The sequence below is a fragment of the Thamnophis sirtalis genome, unplaced genomic scaffold (genome assembly GCF_051295495.1).
Source record: "Thamnophis sirtalis isolate CommonGarterSnake01/CBP01778 unplaced genomic scaffold, rThaSir2_p1.2 scaffold_3, whole genome shotgun sequence".
In the NCBI taxonomy this organism is placed as follows: Eukaryota; Metazoa; Chordata; class Lepidosauria; order Squamata; family Natricidae; genus Thamnophis; species Thamnophis sirtalis.
In genome coordinates this window covers 64,470,062-64,489,434 of record NW_028261383.1, presented here as the reverse complement: position 1 = coordinate 64,489,434, position 19,373 = coordinate 64,470,062, and the positions used below count along the sequence as shown (strand labels likewise).

General features: G+C 40.4%; 1 protein-coding gene across 1 annotated transcript in view; it reads left to right on the top strand.

The window, feature by feature from the left end:
• CELSR3 (cadherin EGF LAG seven-pass G-type receptor 3) overlaps window positions 1–19,373 on the top strand; it is a 150,607-nt gene that overhangs the window by 124,230 nt on the left and 7,004 nt on the right. The window contains exons 39-51 of the mRNA XM_087708215.1: window positions 1,169–1,308; window positions 3,592–3,702; window positions 4,780–4,955; window positions 5,978–6,142; window positions 6,232–6,384; window positions 7,952–8,034; window positions 8,667–8,814; window positions 9,505–9,618; window positions 12,385–12,462; window positions 12,623–12,718; window positions 15,055–15,161; window positions 15,902–15,971; window positions 18,003–18,095. Of these exons, the coding sequence (XP_087564341.1) occupies window positions 1,169–1,308; window positions 3,592–3,702; window positions 4,780–4,955; window positions 5,978–6,142; window positions 6,232–6,384; window positions 7,952–8,034; window positions 8,667–8,814; window positions 9,505–9,618; window positions 12,385–12,462; window positions 12,623–12,718; window positions 15,055–15,161; window positions 15,902–15,971; window positions 18,003–18,095 (1,534 nt within the window). The remainder of the gene's footprint in view (window positions 1–1,168; window positions 1,309–3,591; window positions 3,703–4,779; window positions 4,956–5,977; window positions 6,143–6,231; window positions 6,385–7,951; window positions 8,035–8,666; window positions 8,815–9,504; window positions 9,619–12,384; window positions 12,463–12,622; window positions 12,719–15,054; window positions 15,162–15,901; window positions 15,972–18,002; window positions 18,096–19,373) is intronic.

The window sequence follows — 19,373 nt, the reverse complement described above, 5'->3', positions numbered from 1 at the left end:
TCTCGCTCTCGCTCTCTCGCTCTCTCTGTCTGTCTTGACTTTCTTCTTTTCATTATATTGGTAATATTTCATCTCTCCTCATAATTGTTGTATATCTCTGGCTAACTTTGTTGCCTAAAAGGTCTGGAAAAGTATGTTGGATTTTATATGAAGAGATAAAACTGCCACAGGTGGGAGTATCCCAGTGGCGGGTTTCAATTTTTTTAGAACCTCTTCTGTAGGTGTGGCCTGCTTTGTGGGAGTGGCTTGCCAGCCATGTGACTGGGTGGGAGTGGTTTGCTGGCCATGTGACCAAGTGGGAGTGGCTTGGCAGTCATGTGACTGGGTGGGCATGGCCAACTTGTAAAATGTGGTGAAACTCACTTAACCACGCTCTTGCTTAGCAACCAAAATGTTGGCTCAGAAACTCTGGCATTTGAGGCACGCAAGTCTTAAAGCTGTCAAGTTACAAGACCCTTGCACCCTTAACCCTTTAGGAAAAAAAACCCAGGGGTGTTCAAACTTGACAGCTTTAAGACTTGTGAACTTCAACTCCCAGAATTCCTCCTCTCACTCTTCATCTTGATGATGTGCAGACGGGTGGGGGAAGGAACCTGGAACCAGTTCTAAACGGCACTGTAGATTTGTGGAACCTCTTCTATAGAAGAGGTTAGAAATGGAAGGAACCCACCCCTGGAGTATCCATATGGGCCAGCATCTGAAAACTAGCACTGTTAAGCTCCTCTCTCCCTTTTTTAAATATGATTCTTTGGATTGTAGCTAACTATTTTTGCCAAGGGCTGGAGCCAAACCTTGTCTAACAGCTGCCTGTTGCACTTTTAGATAGTAATAAAAGAAAGAGGTGGAAAGGTTGCGGCCATTTGTTGCATACAATTAGTTAGGGGTAGGTGGGGCAGCTCCACCTCTGTTTTCAGCCTTCAAAATATCTAGAATTCCAATGTTGCAATTTTGGAATTTGATCTTTTTTACTGCAGGATAATGTGGCATAGCCATTGTGTTTTTTCTCCTTGAGTGCACATCTATGATAGGTTGTGGGAGCGATGCACAAATTTACGTCATGGAATGGAACAGATTCCTGCTTCATTCATTCCTCAACATCCCTCAAACTCCATGTAAATTGAAGACACTGCTTTCCTCTTGCAAAGGCCTTTGTCCACCTCTTTTTCAGATGCTCAGGATCAACTGCAAAGGGCTTGCTGTTTCGATTCCTGCCCATCCTTAGGTGGTTGCCACGCTACCCAGTCAAAGAATGGTTACTAGGGGACATCATGTCAGGATTCAGTGTGGGAATTATGCATCTCCCACAGGGTACGTTATCTGAGATCTTCTTGTGAGTCCTGGGATCTTGAAAAACAAAAATACCCTCTGACCAGTGACGTACAGTCAGGGGAGGCAGGGGAGGCAGGGCCTCACCACTGTCACCACGAAAAGAAAAAAGATGTAAAAGGATAAAGGCTGAGGTAGTTGCTGCCAGAGTCACAGTGGATGACTCTGCTTAGTGCTTAACTGTTTAAAAAAGCCTCTAAAAAGTGCCCTCTATAGGAGGAGGCGGGAGTACCAAGTGCCTCATTTAGTCTATCTTTATGATCAGTCGAGTAGAGTTAAGCAAGGGTTAAAAGCTGAAAAAATCCTTATGTAGATGAGGCACTTGGTTCTCTTGCCTCCTCCTATAGAGGGCGTTTTGTTTAGACACTTTTTTAAAACAGTTAAGCAGAGTTATCCATTGGGGACTCTGGCAGCAGCTAGCCCAGGCTGACCTCAGCAGCTCTTCCCTTTTTCCTTTTACATTTTCATCATGGCAAACAAGAGCAGAGTTGAAATCCTCTGTGAAACAGCTGGAAAAGGTATGTGGGTCAGAGGGAGGGGGAGGAATTCAAAATTAATGTAATTTGTAAGTAATTGTATTATTGTAAGTTGTGTGTGTGTGTGTGTGTGTGTGTGTGTGTTTTACTCGCCTCTGCTGGCACGCGTGCTGGCACTTTTTTATATTGGACATAGCGGCAGGGCTTTTGGACATAGCGGCAGGGCTTTGGGACATAGCGGCAGGGTTTTTGGATGCCCCAGTGCTATGTCCGACATAGAAGCGGGATGCCTCTATGTCAGACATAGCAGCAGGGCGGCTTTTGCCTCTAGCACCAGGGTGGCAGGGCAGCTTTTGCCTGCTTTCAAGAAAGCTTTCTTGAAAGCGGGCAAAAGCCGCCCCGCCACCCCAGCGCTATGTCCAACATAGAGGCGGGATGCCTCTCTGTCGGACATGGTGTCCCACCTCTATGTCGGACATATTGCCAGGGTGGCAGGGCGGCTTTTGCCCGCTTTCAAGAAAGCTTTTGCCTCTAGCATCGTGGCGGCAGGGTGGCTTTTCCTCGCTTTCAAGAACAGGATGCCTCTATGTATGGCAGGACGGCTTTTGCCTCTAGCGCCGGGGCAGCAGGGCGGCTTTTCCCCGCTTTCAAGATCAGGATGCCTGTATGTCGGACATAGCGGCAGGATGGCTTTTGCCTCTAGAGCCGGGGCGGCAGGGTGGCTTTTGCCAGCTTTCAAGAAAGCTTTCTTGAACGCAGGCAAAAGCCGCCCTGCTGCCCCAGCGATATGTCTGACATAGAAGCGGGATGCCTCTATGTTGGACATAGCACCAGGGCGGCAGGGCGGCTTTTGCCCGCTTGCCTCACCAGCCATAAACCTCACCACACGTCACGGCCTCTGACCAACCATTGGCCCTCTTCCATGATCTTGCCAGTTGGAATTCTATGAAATGACAGATTCAGTTAGAGAATTTCTGATGCTAAAGTTATAGTAATCAATGAATGATAGGTAGAAATAGGCACAGAAAAGAAGTTGGAGAGCTGTACCCTGGCCCTGCAAGATTCCACTGTCGAAATTCAGTAGCAATAGGATTGACCTCAGCAGGCTGAACTTGGTTTGGTTTTTATAGAAATTGTAAGAAGCCTCTGGACACAAACCTTTCCCACATCATGCTTTCTCTCCACAGTGATTTCAATGAATTATTTCTAAATTTCCACCTTGAGATTTGGGCTCTTTGGAAAAGGTTGTTTAAGGATGGAATGAAGGCAATTTGTTTTCCAGAGGCTTTCTGTTCTCATTCCTTCTAATAATCATGCCAAATCTAGGAACCTGATAAACCTACCTTATTCTTCCGTTAAGGGTACCTGTAGCTTCCCAAGCGGCTATAGGATCAAATTGTAGCTCACTATCTTAGGAGACTGTCCACTTCTGCTATAGGAAAACCTACTGAAAATTTCTCTTGGCTTTTACCTTATTTTTGAAACAATGGGACTGATTTGCTTAATGGAAAAACCACTTGAGAAAAATGGTTTTTAATGAGGAAGGACTGCAGATGTAAGGTGTATTGATCTTGGGCTTGTGAGAATTATGGTTCAAACATCTGGAGAGGCAGTATTGCCTACTCTTGTCCAAAGTAATTGGGACACATTAGCAAGTTGATGGGAAATTATAAGAGGCCATAAACATTTCCTATCCAAATGCTTGATGGGTAAATACAATTAGAATACATGAAATAAAAATGAAGTTTTTAATGACATGTGAGATAACTTCCACTTCTATTTTTCCAAGGTTTGGCATATGCACTCCTAGCAGGGTTGCCTCCTGTCCATGGTTTGTATTCATCATTCTATCCAGTTCTGCTGTATTTCTTATTTGGGACATCCAGACACATCTCCGTTGGTAAGTAGAGAATGCTGTTTTAGATGCTTGATGGGATCACATTTACTAGAGGTACAGAGGTGGGTTCCTACCAGTTCGCACCAGTTCGGTAGAACCAGTTCGTCAAATCTACCGAACGGGTTAGAAGAGGTTCCACCAGAAAGCAGGCCACACCTACAGAAGAGGTTCCAAAATTTTTTGAAACCCACCACTGACACACACACACACACACACACACACACACACAGAGAGAGAGAGAGAGAGAGAGAGAGAGAGAAAGAAAGGAAGAAAGAAAAAAGAAAGAAAAAGTGAGAGAGAAATGAAAGAAAAAAGGGAAAAGGGAAAGAGAGACAAAAGGAAGGAGAGAGAGAGAGAGAGAGAGAGAGAGAGAGAGAGAGAGAGAGAACACATGGCCAGCAAGCCACTCCCACCAGGTCACATGGCTGGCAAGCCACTCCCACAAAGGAGGCCACACCCACAGAGTAGGTTCAAAAAAAATTTGAAACCCACCACTGTAGAGGTAGAACACCAATGGCACTACTAGCAATGAACCATAGGACTAGTTTGGGAAGCCCTCAAAAGACTTACAGAAAGAGTATTAAAGAAAGCAGTTATTTGGACAATTGGAAGCCGTAGCTGCACGGATATTCTTTTTAGACTTCATTTTTAAAATGTGCTGCATTTTCCAATTGGCTGACACAGTACTTTTTCCACGTTAAGCAGAAAAAGTTTTGCAAGGAGAAGAGCAATAGGGGGGAAGTGAGGAGGGCCACAACAGCGGGAAGAAGAAGTAAGGAGGGGAGATTGAGACAAATGATAGCACAGATGGAAGTTGAGACAGCAGGAGCTTCAAAGTACCTTGTCATCCCCTCCTCCCTTAAATTTGGCAACACCTAAACATAATACTGAATAATATCAGTATTATGTAATAATAATATCTCTATTAACAAATTTTGCTGCACGTATTTATTTGTATCCCCAATTGATTTATGCTTGTTGTATCATGTTATGTTTATTAACACGTCTAAGAAAATAGACATTCTTTCCAAAATCTTTTGAACCAGAAGAAGAAATGAAACCTTGGATTTCTTCCTGCAGGTCCATTTGCTGTCATTTCAGTGATGTTAGGAAGTATGACAGAGTCACTAGAACCAAATGGAAAATACCTGGAAGTGATCGATGGCACCAATAAAACATTTGTCAATGAGATCAGGAGGGATGCAGCCCGAGTAGAGCTGGTAACTGCAGTCACCTGCTTAATGGGTCTATTCCAGGTAAGAGGGAGATAAACATGCAGTAAAAACCTGGTGGTGTAAGCTGAATCAATACCTAAAATCTGAAAGTAAGAAATATTGAATTTGTTTTGGTACTAATGCTGGAAATGTCGGCATTTCATTAGGCAGGGTGGCAGTAGCGGCAGTTAATTTGGACAGTGACGCAGGTAGGTTGGAAGGCAGTTATTTACAGAGCAAATTAACAGGAGATGAGGGAGTCAACAGGAAGAAAAGAGAAGAATGAACAGGCAAGATATATGATGAAAATGCAGAGAATTGTGAGGAATGAAACATACCATCTCCTGAATAGTTAATAAGTGCGTGTTCTAAGAGCTGCTGATTGCCCATTGTGGGTGACTGAGTAGTGGGTAGGTGCTTTCTGCTAAGTAAGCAGTCTGAATTAATAAATAGCTTGATCCCAGGGAACGCACTTGCTTCCAAATTAACGAAACTTTGCTTACCTGCTTAGCAAAGGTTAAGCATTTGATGTACTTTCTGGGTCATTAGCTTTCTTTTTTAAAAAAATATTATTTTATTTTAATACAAACAATCCATCTTCCATTAAACAGTGTGTCATCTGGTACAAATATCTTGTGCAATAACATTTAGAATTTACAACCATACTCATTGTTCATCTGCTCATGACTTAATACTGATATACATAACATATCTGATACTATAACAATCCTCTTCTTGAATTATTTAATTCTATTAATATATTTTCTATATTTCACTAATCTACTTTCATTTCTAACTTACATATTTGTTCTCTAACCATCAATAAAATAGTTCCCGCAAGCTATAATATTCGGTTTGCTCCTTCTCTTTAATTGCAAGTGTTAACCTATTCATTTCTGCACATCCTAACATTTTCCTGATCACATTCTCATTTGTAGGAATCTCTTCACTTTTCCAGTGCCATTAGCTTTCTGAACTAATGATGTGTTAAAAAAAATGCGCTAGAAAATCCCAAGGGAGTTTCGGTTTCGGCAGATGTAACTTTACCAATGATCTGTTTTTAGGTTGCCCTTGGCCTGCTGCAGTTTGGATTTGTGGCCACCTATCTTTCAGAGCCCTTGGTGCGAGGCTATACCACAGCTGCTGCAATCCATGTGCTGGTTTCCCAGCTAAAGTATGTCTTTGGAATCAGCCTGGAAGAGAAATCTGGACCATTGTCAATGATCTATGTAAGTACAAGTAGATACACAGAAGTTGTGTTTCATGAGTATTCTTGTGTCTCCAAATTATGACTTCTCTATCTTGCTTTTTCCCACAGACATTTGTGGAGATTTGCTCAAAATTACCTGGCACTCACACTGGTACTATGGTCACTGCCTTGATCTCCATGGTTGTCCTTTTGCTCATCAAGCTACTCAATCAGAAATTTGATAAGAAGCTTCCAGCACCTATCCCCATTGAACTTCTCACGGTAATTTGTTTCTCGATGTTCTAAGATCATTGGCTTGCTTGTTTCCCCCCCCCCCTAAAATGACAATGGAACAAAATACAACTAGCAGTGCAGAAGTCTTGACATAATCTGTTAAATCTGTTAAAATTACAAGAAAAAACTAACTAGCGTAATACCTCCCAAATATCCTTTGGGAATAATGTTTGGGTGAGATGAGTTTTTAATTGGCTTTTTTAAAAGAGCAATCATTGGAAGGAATTTGTTTCCAAGCAATTATTGGAAGGAATTAGAATTAGCTTCATCCCTTCTATTACATTGTGGTAGAGAGGAATAAGAATTGTATTCTGTTTCCTAGGAAGAAATACACTCTTTTCATTGAAATGATGATTTTATTTTTTAAAGAAAGGCAGGAGAAATTGAAAGAGTTGGAAACAGAGTTTAGAGAGCTGGTTCTTAAAATTTAGGTGTCAATTCCTGAGCATTCCACTATACTTGATTTTAGCCAAAAGGTCAAGGATTTTGATGACCTGTCATCTTGTTGAACTGCCTGTTACTAAAAATAAGAGACCGATGGTTAATTACTTTGATAATAGCAATAACGCTTAAACTTATATACCACTTCATAGTGCTTTTACAGCCCTCTCTAAGTGGTTTACAGAGTCAGCATATTGACCCCAACAATTTGGGTCCTCATTTTACCCACCTTGGAAGGATGGAAGGCTGAGTCAACCTTGAGCCTGGTGAGATTCGATCTGCCAAATTGCAGGCAGCCAGCAGTCAGCAGAAATAGCCTGCAGTACTGCACTCTAACCACTGCACCACCACAGCTCATAATATCATTTAGTTTACCGGTAGGTAATTTTCTCTTTTAAAAATATCTCTGTGAGATTTCAAGTTGCCGAAGGATATGTTTTCAATTATACACACTGCTGCTTTATTGTTGCTATGATTCATCACACCATCAGCCGGTTGTTCAGACTGGATTTGGTATTTTTGTCCACCTATTGAGTCTTTCCCAAAGACGCGGGATAGGCAGATGTATATGTTTGATGGGGTTACAGATATCATGGCAGGCTATAAGCTGTTCTGAGCAAAAGTCTCAATGCCAATGATGTTTTGCTGTTGTTATTCTTGTAATACAATAGGATTGTGTTTGATTTTTTCATAACAACAATTGACCAATTTATACACTCTTTCGAAAAGAATCTAAGATTAAAACGAAATGAAACGAAATGAAAAACTAAGCAAAACTGGGAGATTTTGCAAACTGAGAGATCACTGCAATGCCTCTCTTGTCAGCAGTCATTGACGCTCCATTTCTGAGACCAAAAAGAAAAGGGTTAGAGTGCTGCAATGAGTCTCCTCCACTCTTATTATGCATCTGAGGAAAGCTTAGCTCAACCTTCCCCAATCTAATGGCCTTTAGAGATATTCATGCTAGCTGGCATTTGGGAAATTCTGGCCCAATAGATAAGAATGAGGCCATCACATTAGAGACATTGCAACCTATTAAATTCCTTCGTTTGGGCCCTTCCTGAGCAGCATTAAATTACCAAAGAATATTTTTCCTACTGCCTTCTTTTTTCAGATTATTGTCTCCACGGGAATCTGCTATGGTGCCAGCCTGAGCAACAAATTTGGGATTAGTGTTGTGGGCGATATTCCCAAAGGGTAAGTGTTCTTGTCTGCTTCCACAAATCCATTGATTTCAGACAGGAATGGGCTTCAAAGATTTCAGCAACAGGTTGCTGGATGGGTGTGGCCATGGTGGGCATGGCCTAGTCAGCCTCTTGCACCATGGCACCAAGCCTCTGGGAGGGTGAAAACTGCTTTCCCCAGGCTTCAGAGGCCCTCCGGAGGCCGGAAATTTGCCCATTTCTGGCCTTTCTGAACTTCTGGAAGGCCCATTTCCCCCCCACTCCCCGAGCCTCCAAGCGGGCCCTACACTTACTTCGTATCCATTATAGGCCACGTGGAGACTCCTGGGAGGGGTGGAGGGGCCAGCCAGGGGTGCAATTTGGAGGTTATTGGAACCGGACATAACATTAGCTATGGGTTCTCCCGAACCCGGGCGAACCCATAGTAGGCCACTTATGATCTCAGAGCCATAATATGCCACATTAATTGGTTTCAAAACTGACAGAGGTCTCATTTGGACTGCACGAATTGAAGTTTCCCTTCCTGTTTGGTTAATACTCCTCTTCCCACCCCAGCCCTGGGAAATCGTCTGTTCCTCTCTTCTTTTGCCTTGTGATACCTGTACAGTAGTGTTGCCTTGTGGCATCTATGTTTCTTTATTGTAGTTTGAGATCTCCTGAAGTCCCCAATGGAAGCTATTTTGGGCAGGTGATAGGGAATGCTTTTGCCATTGCTATTATTAGCTATGTCATTTGCATCTCCCTTGGGAAAATCTTCGCACTCAAGCACGGTTATAGTGTGGACAGCAACCAAGTAAGGCATTTGTTATGCTTTCCTTATCTTGGCTTCCTGGCTCCCCTTTCCTCTTTGCCTTGACTTTATTTTCTCTCTTGATTGCCTTGTCCACTATCTATCTACTCTACTCCTGTTGCAGGTAGTCCTCAACTTATAACCGTTGCTTAGCAATGATTCAAAGTTATGAAGAACCCTCCCAAGAATACTAGTCGCCCAGCTCTGAAATCCCATTGGCTGCTCCCACCCCACCTACTCCACAGTACCATGACTGAAGGTCAGGCGCTTAGCAACTGGCCTGCAATTATGGTTATTTGCCGCATCCTGCATTCGCATGACCACATTTTATGATGGTTTTGCCAAAACCTGGCATTTACTTCAGGTTTTCAGCCAAACTGCTCCGTAACAAACCATCGATTCACTTAACAATTGCGGTGCTTGCTTAACACGTGCAGTGAACTGTTTTGTGACTGCCGTTCAATTAACAACCGCCACAAAAAAGGTTGTAAAATCAGATTAGTCACGTGGGTGACCTGTGTTATAACTGTTACGACTTACGACTTTAATGGGCAAGCTTCATAATCGTCCTAAGTCGAGAACTACCTGTACTCTACTTCTAAGTCAAAGGATGGGCATGCAGCCTCCTCCAAACTTTTTTCCCCCTCTCCAAATAAAGAAACATACATTGAGCTCTTCTCAAATCTCTTGCAGGAACTGATAGCCCTGGGGCTCAGTAACATCACTGGTAGCTTTTTCCATTGCTACAGCATCAGCTGCTCCATGTCCCGTTCCCTAGTACAAGAAAGCACAGGAGGACACAGCCAGGTAAAGCCCAGATAAGCCTGTAGCCTTTTTCTGATAGGAGGAAGGAATTGTGCAGAAGTTGGAATCAATCAAATGGTTGGATAGCAGAATAGGCTTGCAGAGAACTCAGTGAGAACTAATTTTAAAGGCATGCTGGGATAGATGAGATCACACTTTCTTCACTGATGAATGCTGTGGTACAGTTAGCTTTAGGAAATTACATCAATTACTCTTGCTGTGAACTGAGGGTGGGCTTGTTTATCCCTAGAAGATAATTTTATTTATATTATGAAATATAATTTTAAAAATACATTTAGGCTATTTGTTAGTGTTTAGTGCTTGACTGGGCCATGTATCTGTCCACAAATATTAAGCAACCTTGAGTATGCTACTGGAATTAACATGGAGTTCAAAACTTTGTTTCATCACTATTCTCTTTGAATGCATGAGACAAATAACTTATTGAGCGCTGTTTGGCTTCCTGTTTTAAAAAAACAACAGTGTCCACCATGACCACAAAAGTGGGCAGTTTTCTACACCTAATGTTTCTAGATCTTTTTGCACTATGACTCCCTCTATCTCCAGACTGCTCAGATAGTTGAAGTGATAGGAAATAGAGCTCAAGACTAAGTAAACAGTAAAAGTAAATACGTCTAGAACTGAGACAGACATCCATTGACTGTGGATAAATATATGCAGTTTTCTAATAATGATATGGAAAGAGTTTGCCATTTACTTCCTTTTTTCTTTTTACTTTCCAGTTATAGTATCATCACTTGTGAGATTTAGAAAGTACTTTTGGAGATCATCTTGTCCAACTTCCTGCCCAGTGCAGGAATCAATTATTTCAGCATCCTCCTAAATTGGCCATCTCATCCTTTTTAAAATCCCCATCAAAAGAGAGTCTACTGCCTCTCAAGTCAGTCTCTTCCACTGTTGGCTCTCACTAAATGATGTCCAACTAAATCGCATTTTAAACCTATTCTTTCTTTTCCCGTCTTAAGAAACATCTCTGAACAATTCTGCCCTGTATGCTACATGACAGCTCTTCTGATACTTGAACTCCTCTTGCAGCCTTCTCTTCTCCAGACTAAACACCTCATTGCCTCCAACCATTCCTCACAAGTTGTTTCTTCCGAGACCCTGATCATCATGGTTGCTCTCTTTTAGACTCACTTCAGTTGTCCAAATACCTCCTAAAATGCAGTACCTAGAACTGGATGCAACATTCTCATTGGAGATGCCAATATTCCATTCAAAATATTCTAGTTTACAGTCTACCCAAAACAGAGTAGAGAGGGTGGATTTCTCCACATTTTCACATTCACTGATGCAGCCTAATATTGATGTGTGCGTGTGTGTGTGTTTGCACCTACACCACACTATTTGTTTACATTCAGATTGTGATAAATTCAAATCATCTCTCATGTAGCACTGTCAAGTGTGGTCCCCCTATCCTATATTTATTCCCAAGACATTTTCTACCAGAATGTAACACTTTGTTATCGGCTATGCCGATAATCATCTTTCTGCCCAGCTTGTCAAGGATCACCCACATAATCTCCTAAAGGGTTTGTTATCTAATTTTGTTGTCTCTCTAATTTTGCATCTTCTGCAAATTTCACAATCTTTTTAAATCTCTTCATACAACTCATTTTTAAATATATGGGTCAGTACCAGGCCTAAAATGAAGCCTGCAGTACACTACTTGACACTTTCATGTATCTAGTTTGATTTTTAAAAAAATCATTCACATATGCTTATTAACTACGATTTTTGAGTCACTTCTATATTCCTCTAATAGTAGTATAGTCCAGTGTGCTTTGCTTGAATCGCATGGGTTTCAAATACTTTGCTGACATCAAAACACGGCAATATCCTAAACCGGTCTCTCTGTAAAAAAGGGAAATCACATTGGATGGGCCTGACTTGTTCGTGATAAACCTGCACTGCCAAGCAAGACATTGTCTTCTGAATCCTCACAAACTGTCTAATAATCTGTTCCAATGTTTTGCTCAGTATCATACTGACCAATCAGTCGTTACCCAGGTTCTTTTTCCTCTTTTCACAGTTCTAAAACTTTCTGGGGTCTCCCATCCATGTAATAGCCAGGCCTACCACTGCTTAGTTTTGGGACCTAAAGTCAGCCAAGTGCTACCATCTGCTGTTTTTAAAACCTGATAAGCTGAAGCTGGAGGAAAGTAAAATTTGGGGTTATTTTCTTGCTATGTGAAGCCTGCTTTGTAGTCAGTGGTTCAGAGGTGGGTTCCTACCAGTTCGCACCTATTCAGTAGAAAAGGTTCGTCAAATCTACCGAACCGGTTAGAAGAGGTTCCATCAGTGGACCCAGAAAGCAGGTCACACCTACAGAAGAGGTTCCAAAAATTTTTGAAACCCACCACTGGTCCTTGGATATGATTATTCTACACTATCATGCTCATATTTATATAACTCAGTGCCTCTGTGAAAGGTAAGGATGACTACTGCGTTTGTGGTGCAATCAGAACATTGCGTGTGTTGAAGTTGTTTTAACGCAAACCAAAGATGGCTTTTAAAAAACAAGTTTACATCATATTCTTATGCGTGCCAGTGCTGTGTGTGAGGTAATTTAAGGTGGTTCTGACAAGTGTCGTTGGCATCTTCATATCCGGTCACATGGGCGGCAAGCCACTCCCATCCGGTCACATGGGCAGCAAGCCACTCCCACAAAGGAGGCCACAACCAGAGTAGGTTCGAACAGTTTTTGAAACCCACCACTGCAGTTGTTCCCTGTTTTCTACTTTACAGATGGCTACAGTCATCTCTTCTCTCATCATCCTGGCAACCATTTTGAAGATTGGAGAGCTTTTCCGCGAACTACCCAAAGTATGTTCCAAAACTAGGCTGTTCTTTAAAAAAAAAAAAAAGTAAATATAATTGGAAAGGTTTATATTTATGCGAAGGTTCTTCTATTCTTATCCATTACATGAATTAAAACTTTGCACTCTAGATAGTGTAAAATAGTATCTTTGCCATTTTCTTTTAGGCTGTCTTAGCTGCCATTGTTATCGTCAATTTGAAAGGCATGTTCAAACAGTTCAAAGATATTCCTGCACTTTGGAGATCTAATTTCATCGACCTGGTAAGTAGGAGACTTCAAGAGGAATCCGAGGGCAGGAAGAGACTGATGGATGACCATAAATTTTGCTTTGTACAAGGAGCTATCGTAATTTAGATTATGCATGCAACAGGAATGCATGATACAGTTCTCACACTCAGAAACAGCAAAGAATAACAGTATTATGTAAGGGACATCTGGGGGGGGGGGAATTCCAGTGAAAATGTGCTAATTTTCAACATTATAGAAACAAGTAGATAAAGAAATAAAATAGCAAAAAAACACACCCTGATTTCTACCCTCCCATCACCACCATCATCCAACATTGCTACAAGCGATAGTGTCCTGCACTATATTTAAGAGAAATATTGCTGTTTCTAGAGGGCAGCAAGAAATGTCACATACAATTTTATCCTATAGTTTGGGAGGCTACTTACCCGTAATGATAATGCAGACCTTGGACAAAGCAATATGAACATACTTAGAAAAATGATATTCTAGAACTAGTTTCAAGACATGCCAGCATTTTTTTCCCTCTGTGGCAAGATTAAAACCATGTCATAATTAAAGGACATTCGGATATAAGAGTCTTCATATCTTGAGTGATACTTACTTTATTTGATGCATAAATTATAGATCATTTACTTCCATAGATTTGAGGCTGTTACACATTGATTCCCAAAGGCAAGGAGACTGGATGTGTTCCATACTTTGGGAGGTGAGATAATGAAGATGATTTGTTAAATTTGTATGCTACCCAAATCTCAACAATTCTGGACAGCCTCACAACATTCAAATACATTACAATGAAACATTTTTTTTAAAAAAAGATGGGACGTATGATTAAGATAGTCCAAAGCAATTTCCCCCCCCCCCCCAAGCTACAACACCCACCTCACATGGTCTTTTCAGCAAGAATACACAAGGCAGGTCAAAGTTGAGATCATCCTGCAAACCCCCAGAATCAAGCTAGGTATAGCTTTAACATAAATAACAAGCAGTCTGAATGGATTCTGGGAGTAAATCAGTAATCATGTGGTTATGCAGTATTGGTGTTCAATGGCTGGATCTGCTCCCTTAGGTTGGCAAATTGACTGAAACCAATTTCTACCAATTGTAGCATCCAACAGGGGGGAAAAAAACCTTGAAGAGAGTGTGGCAGTAATCTCACTGCAAAGTAATTTGTATTTTCAAAGCACCTACTGCACTGAATGTTTCATATCATTGTTCTACTGCCTCCAACAGAGAAGATTTCAGAATTCTTCATGTTGTTTTAACATCTTTGCTGATGTGGTTGTACCTCCATGTTATTCTTTAATGCTATAGGTTTTGCAATAGGGTGGTTTTTTTCCTTCATGCTTATGTATTCCATAGCTAAGATATAATAGAACAATAACAATGTCCTATAGGGTTATTAAAAAGCATCTCTGCACCATCAGTAGCCTACCTGATATAAACCCAATTGTTTTCAAATTTTTAGACAAGGTTAGTTGTCTATGGAGATTCTCAGTCATCCAGGTCATGGTTGTCCATGTACCTTTGGGTCAACAAGGTTAGGCACAGGGATGGGTTCCTGCCAATTCTAACCTCTTCTATAGAAGAGGTTCCACAAATCTACAGTGCCGTTTAGAACTGGTTCCAGCTCCCTCCCCCCCCTGCCCATCCGCACATCATCAAGATGAAGATCGAGAGGAGGAATTCTGGGAGTTGAAGTCCACAAGTCTTAAAGCTGTCAAGTTTGAACATCCCTGGGGTTTTTTTTTCCTAAAGGGTTAAGGGTGCAAGGATCTTGTAACTTGACAACTTTAAGACTTGCACACTTCAATGCCAGTGTTCCTGAGCCAACATGACTGGAAGAGGAATTCTGGGAGTTGAAGTCCACAAGTATTAAAGCTGTCAAATTTGAACACCCCTGGGGTTTTTTTTCTAAAGGGTTAGGGGTGCAAGGGTCTTGTAACTTGACAGCTTTAAGACTTGTGTGCTTCCAATGCCAGAGTTTCTGAGCCAACATTTTGGTTGCTAAGCAAGAACGTTGTTAAGTGAGTTTCACCACATTTTACAAGTTGGCCACGCCTACCCAGTCACATGGCCGGCAAGCCACTCCCACCCGGTCACATGGATGGCAAGCCACTCCCACAAAGCAGGCCACGCCTACAAAAGAGGTTCTAAAAAATTTTGAAACCCACCACTGGTTAGGTAGGACCACTGGCCAGCTGCAATGGCATGCTATTCTGCACCAATTCACATGTGCTAACATAACTCAAAACTAATAATTACTGAAATGTCTCCCTCTTCTAAAACTGAATGGCAATTCCAGTGATGCCTTCAGTACTGTTATTCTCTCATTCTCATACCTCCAGCTTATCTGGCTTGTAACTTTTGTTGCTACGCTACTCTTGAACCTTGACTTGGGACTGGCAGCAGCTGTGGCATTTTCACTCTTCACTGTCATCTTTCGGACTCAGATGTGAGTATTGCACCAGCTAGTGAGAGGATGGGAAAAAGATTTGGGAATTGTTTTCTGCTAGACTTCTATAGTGCAGCAATATGAGGCATTTATATAAGGCATTTATATTCTTCCTCATTTCAAAAGATTCAGTTCAAAAGATTGGTTTGTTCGAAGATAAGATAATTTTAAGAAACTGAGAGGCAGAACTGTGCTAACTAACACACACACACACACACACACACACACACACACACACAGGAACCATGAGTTATGGTGGTGCAGAGGTTAGAATGCAGTATTTCAGGCTACCTCTGACTGCCGGCTGCCTGCAGTTTGGCAGTTCAAATCTCACCCGGCTCAAGGTTGACTCAGCCTTCCATCCTTCCGAGGTGGGTAAAATGAGGACCCAAATTGTTGGGGGCAATATGCTGACTCTGTAAATCATTTAGAGAGGGCTGTAAACACTATAAAGCGATATATAAGTCTAAGTGTGATAGATGGATGGATAGATAGATAGATAGATAGATAGATAGATAGATAGATAGATAGATAGATGATAGATAGATAGATTACTTATATATATTAAAATTATATAAACAATTAATACAAAATCCAGTAAAGAAATGTTAATATATAACTATATAAAGCAAGCAGCTTCTTTTTCCATGAGGAATTCCAGATATATATGTCACATTCCTATTGTGAGAGCAGATCAAACCCTTTGCTAGTCCTTTTTCTCTTTTATCACATTTCCTAAGGCCTTATTATTCCATTTTGGGGCAAGTGTCCACCACAGGAATTTACAAAGACATTGCTGAGTATCATAAAGTAAGTATATCAAAATGATTAAAGGAGATGATTGTCAGGAACTGTATCGAAATATATAATATATATATATATATATATATATATATATATATATATATATATATATATATATATATATATATATATATATATATATATATATATATATATATATATATATATATATATATATATATATATGTTTACTACTAAACTTTCTATGCCACTCTTCCCAGTCTGGCTCATCAAAGATATTTTTTTGAAAAAACAGGCAACATAGCAAATAATATTGTGAAGTACTCGGTGCTCTCTGAGCATAGTTGTTTGCTTGCAGATATTTCATTACCTGAGTAGGTAACATCATCAGTAGAACTGACTATGGGGTTTACTCTCTAATTACAGTGGCTTGCCATGCCAGTTTTGGTGGAAATGTGGTTTTCTCCTTGGTAGTTCCTTGATTGGGATGTTATTTTCTCCTTGACTGTTCCTCTGGAGTAAATCCTTGCTTATGTTATTGCAACATTATTGTAATAAATAACATCCATGGGCAGGGCTATATAATGTCTCCTGAAGGTCTTATTGAATAGTCAAGTTTTTACAGTCCTATGAAAACCCACCAGGGAAGAAGTATTGCAGATCGGAGTGGGCAAGCTGTTCCACAAATACAGAGCACCACTGTGAACACCCAATTAGGCCCCGATCCCTGCAGGGGAAAAGTCCATATTGTGCTTGTTAATCCTCTGGGAAACCTCCTCTAGCCAAGAATTATAGTTATTATGTTGGGTTTAAATGACATAACTGACACTTCTTGCCTGTGATCTCTGAGAAATTATGTGCCCAGCAATACAACAGAGAATGATCAATAAGGCTGCTGTGATTACATCAAGAGCAATCCTCTTGCCCAATATTTCTGCTTCTTTTGTGGAGGCTGGTCTCCTGTCTGTCTGTCTATACCTATACCTATACCTATACCTATACCTATACCTATACCTATACCTATACCTATACCTATACCTATACCTATACCTATACCTATACCTATACCTATACCTATACCTATACCTACCTCTCCCTCTCCCTCTCCCTCTCCCTCTCCCTCTCCCTCTCCCTCTCCCTCTCCCTCTCCCTCTCCCTCTCCCTCTCCCTCTCCCTCTCCCTCTCCCTCTCCCTCTCCCTCTCCCTCTCCCTCTCCCTCTCCTCTCTCTCTCTCTCTCTCTCTCTCTCTCTCTCTCTCTCTCTCTCTCTCTCTCTATATATATATATATATATATATATATATATATATATATATATATATATATAATCAGTATATCTATCTATCTGTTTATCTATATCTTTATCTATATCTATATCTATTTATTTATCTCTATCTATCTGTATATCTATATCTTTATATCTATATCTATATTTATATCTATCTATCATCTGTATATCTATATCCATATTTATATCTATCTATTTATCTATCTCGATCTATCTGTCTGTCTGTCTGTCTGTCTATCTATCACTATCACTCTATCTATCTATCTATCTATCTATCTATCTATCTATCTATCCTATATATCTAACTAACTATCTATCAGTATATCTATCTATCTGTTTATCTATATCTATATCTATTTATTTATCTCTATCTATCTGTATATCTATATCTTTATATCTATATCTATATTTATATCTATCTATCATCTGTATATCTATATCTATATTTATATCTATCTATTTATCTATCTATTTATCTATCTCGATCTATCTGTCTGTCTGTCTGTCTATCTATCTATCACTATCACTATCACTCTATCACTCTATCTATCTATCTATCTATCTATTTATCTATCTATCTATCTATCTATCTATCTATCTATCTATCTATCTATCTATCTATCTATCTACCATCTTTAGATCCTGTTTTATACATATCCTGACGTTCCTGATTTTTTTATTTTTCTTTAAAAATAAACAGGTTTCTGATCGAGCTCTATTTATTCTGATCTTTGAATAGTAATTCTCTTTTCTTAACATTTGGGTTCCTTCCCCCCCTTCCCGCCACAGGCTAAGGAAATACCAGGTGTGAAAATTTTCCACTCCTCTGCTACTATCTATTTTGCTAATGCTGAACTGTATGCAGAGGCCCTGAGAAAAAAGGTGAGAAAACTTAGAGTTTGCTCTTGTATTTGCTTGGTTGCTCATTCATGGCAATCTACGACCTGTAAAATAGCTTTGGGCTGTATTCCACTGAGAAGGAATCCAGAGACAGATGCCCTTTCAACTCTCGTGTGGGAGGCCCTTGTGGTGCATTTGAATCATTGACCTGAAATAAACAGGATCAAATGCTTCACTTTATGCATTTTTATTCCAAATATAAAGCTGTTACGAAATGATGAAAAGCTCTGAATTAAAGCAGCAACATTAAAAGCAGCGCAAGGGTCAACCTGCATTTCTTATCGAAATCCACATTCAGGCATTTCAAAATTGCTACAAATTTTCCCAAGAGGGTGTGTGTGTGTGTGTGTGTGTGTGTGTGTGTGTGTGTGTGTGCGAGTACGTACGTACATATATACATACATACATACATACATACATACATACATACATATATATACATACATACATACAGTGGTGGGATTCAGCCAATTTGCACCACTTCGGGAGAACCGGTTGTTAACTTTCTGAGCAATTTGGTGAACTGGTTGTTGGAAGAAATCATTAGGGCAGAGAACCAGTTGTTAAATTATTTGAATACCACCACTGCATGCATAAATGCATGCATGCATACATACATACATTTCCTCTCTTGGAGTAAAATAAATTTTTAATTGATGATTCAGACTAGAAAAATTTTATAGGAACTTCAATTTGCCCAGCCATCTCAATGTTGCTGTTCTGATTAAATTCAGAGTTTACTTTCCCTGTGTACAGCTTACAGCTTATGTAAGCAATAACTGATGATAATAAAGAAAATAATACTGGTGAATGAATGGACTGTGAGAGATGCTAAAATCTGGGATAAACAAATTTGTGTTTGCCACATGCATGAGAGATAATGAGAGTTTTGCAGGCAGTCGTCTTCACCAGAAACCTTCTTCCCATCCCCAAAATCTTCTGCCACATTCCCAGACACCCAGAGGGGTCTTTGAGGAAGATCTTTGTGAATGATGACAAGTGGACATAAGAAAAGCCACTTCCGATCCACTCCCCAACCACCCACAGTCTGTCCCAGGCTGTGTAAGTAAATAGCAGCTCACTGAATTGTATTGAGAAATTGACCAAAAACAAATAAAGGTTTTTATCACGGATCAACAGTTTTTCTTAATCAATGACTGGTGCCAGTTAATAGCTCCTATCTTCTGTTTTGAAATACATTCTGTTTCAAGGCTGTCCTCATAGCAGACCCTTATAATGGCATAATCTAATCATGAACTC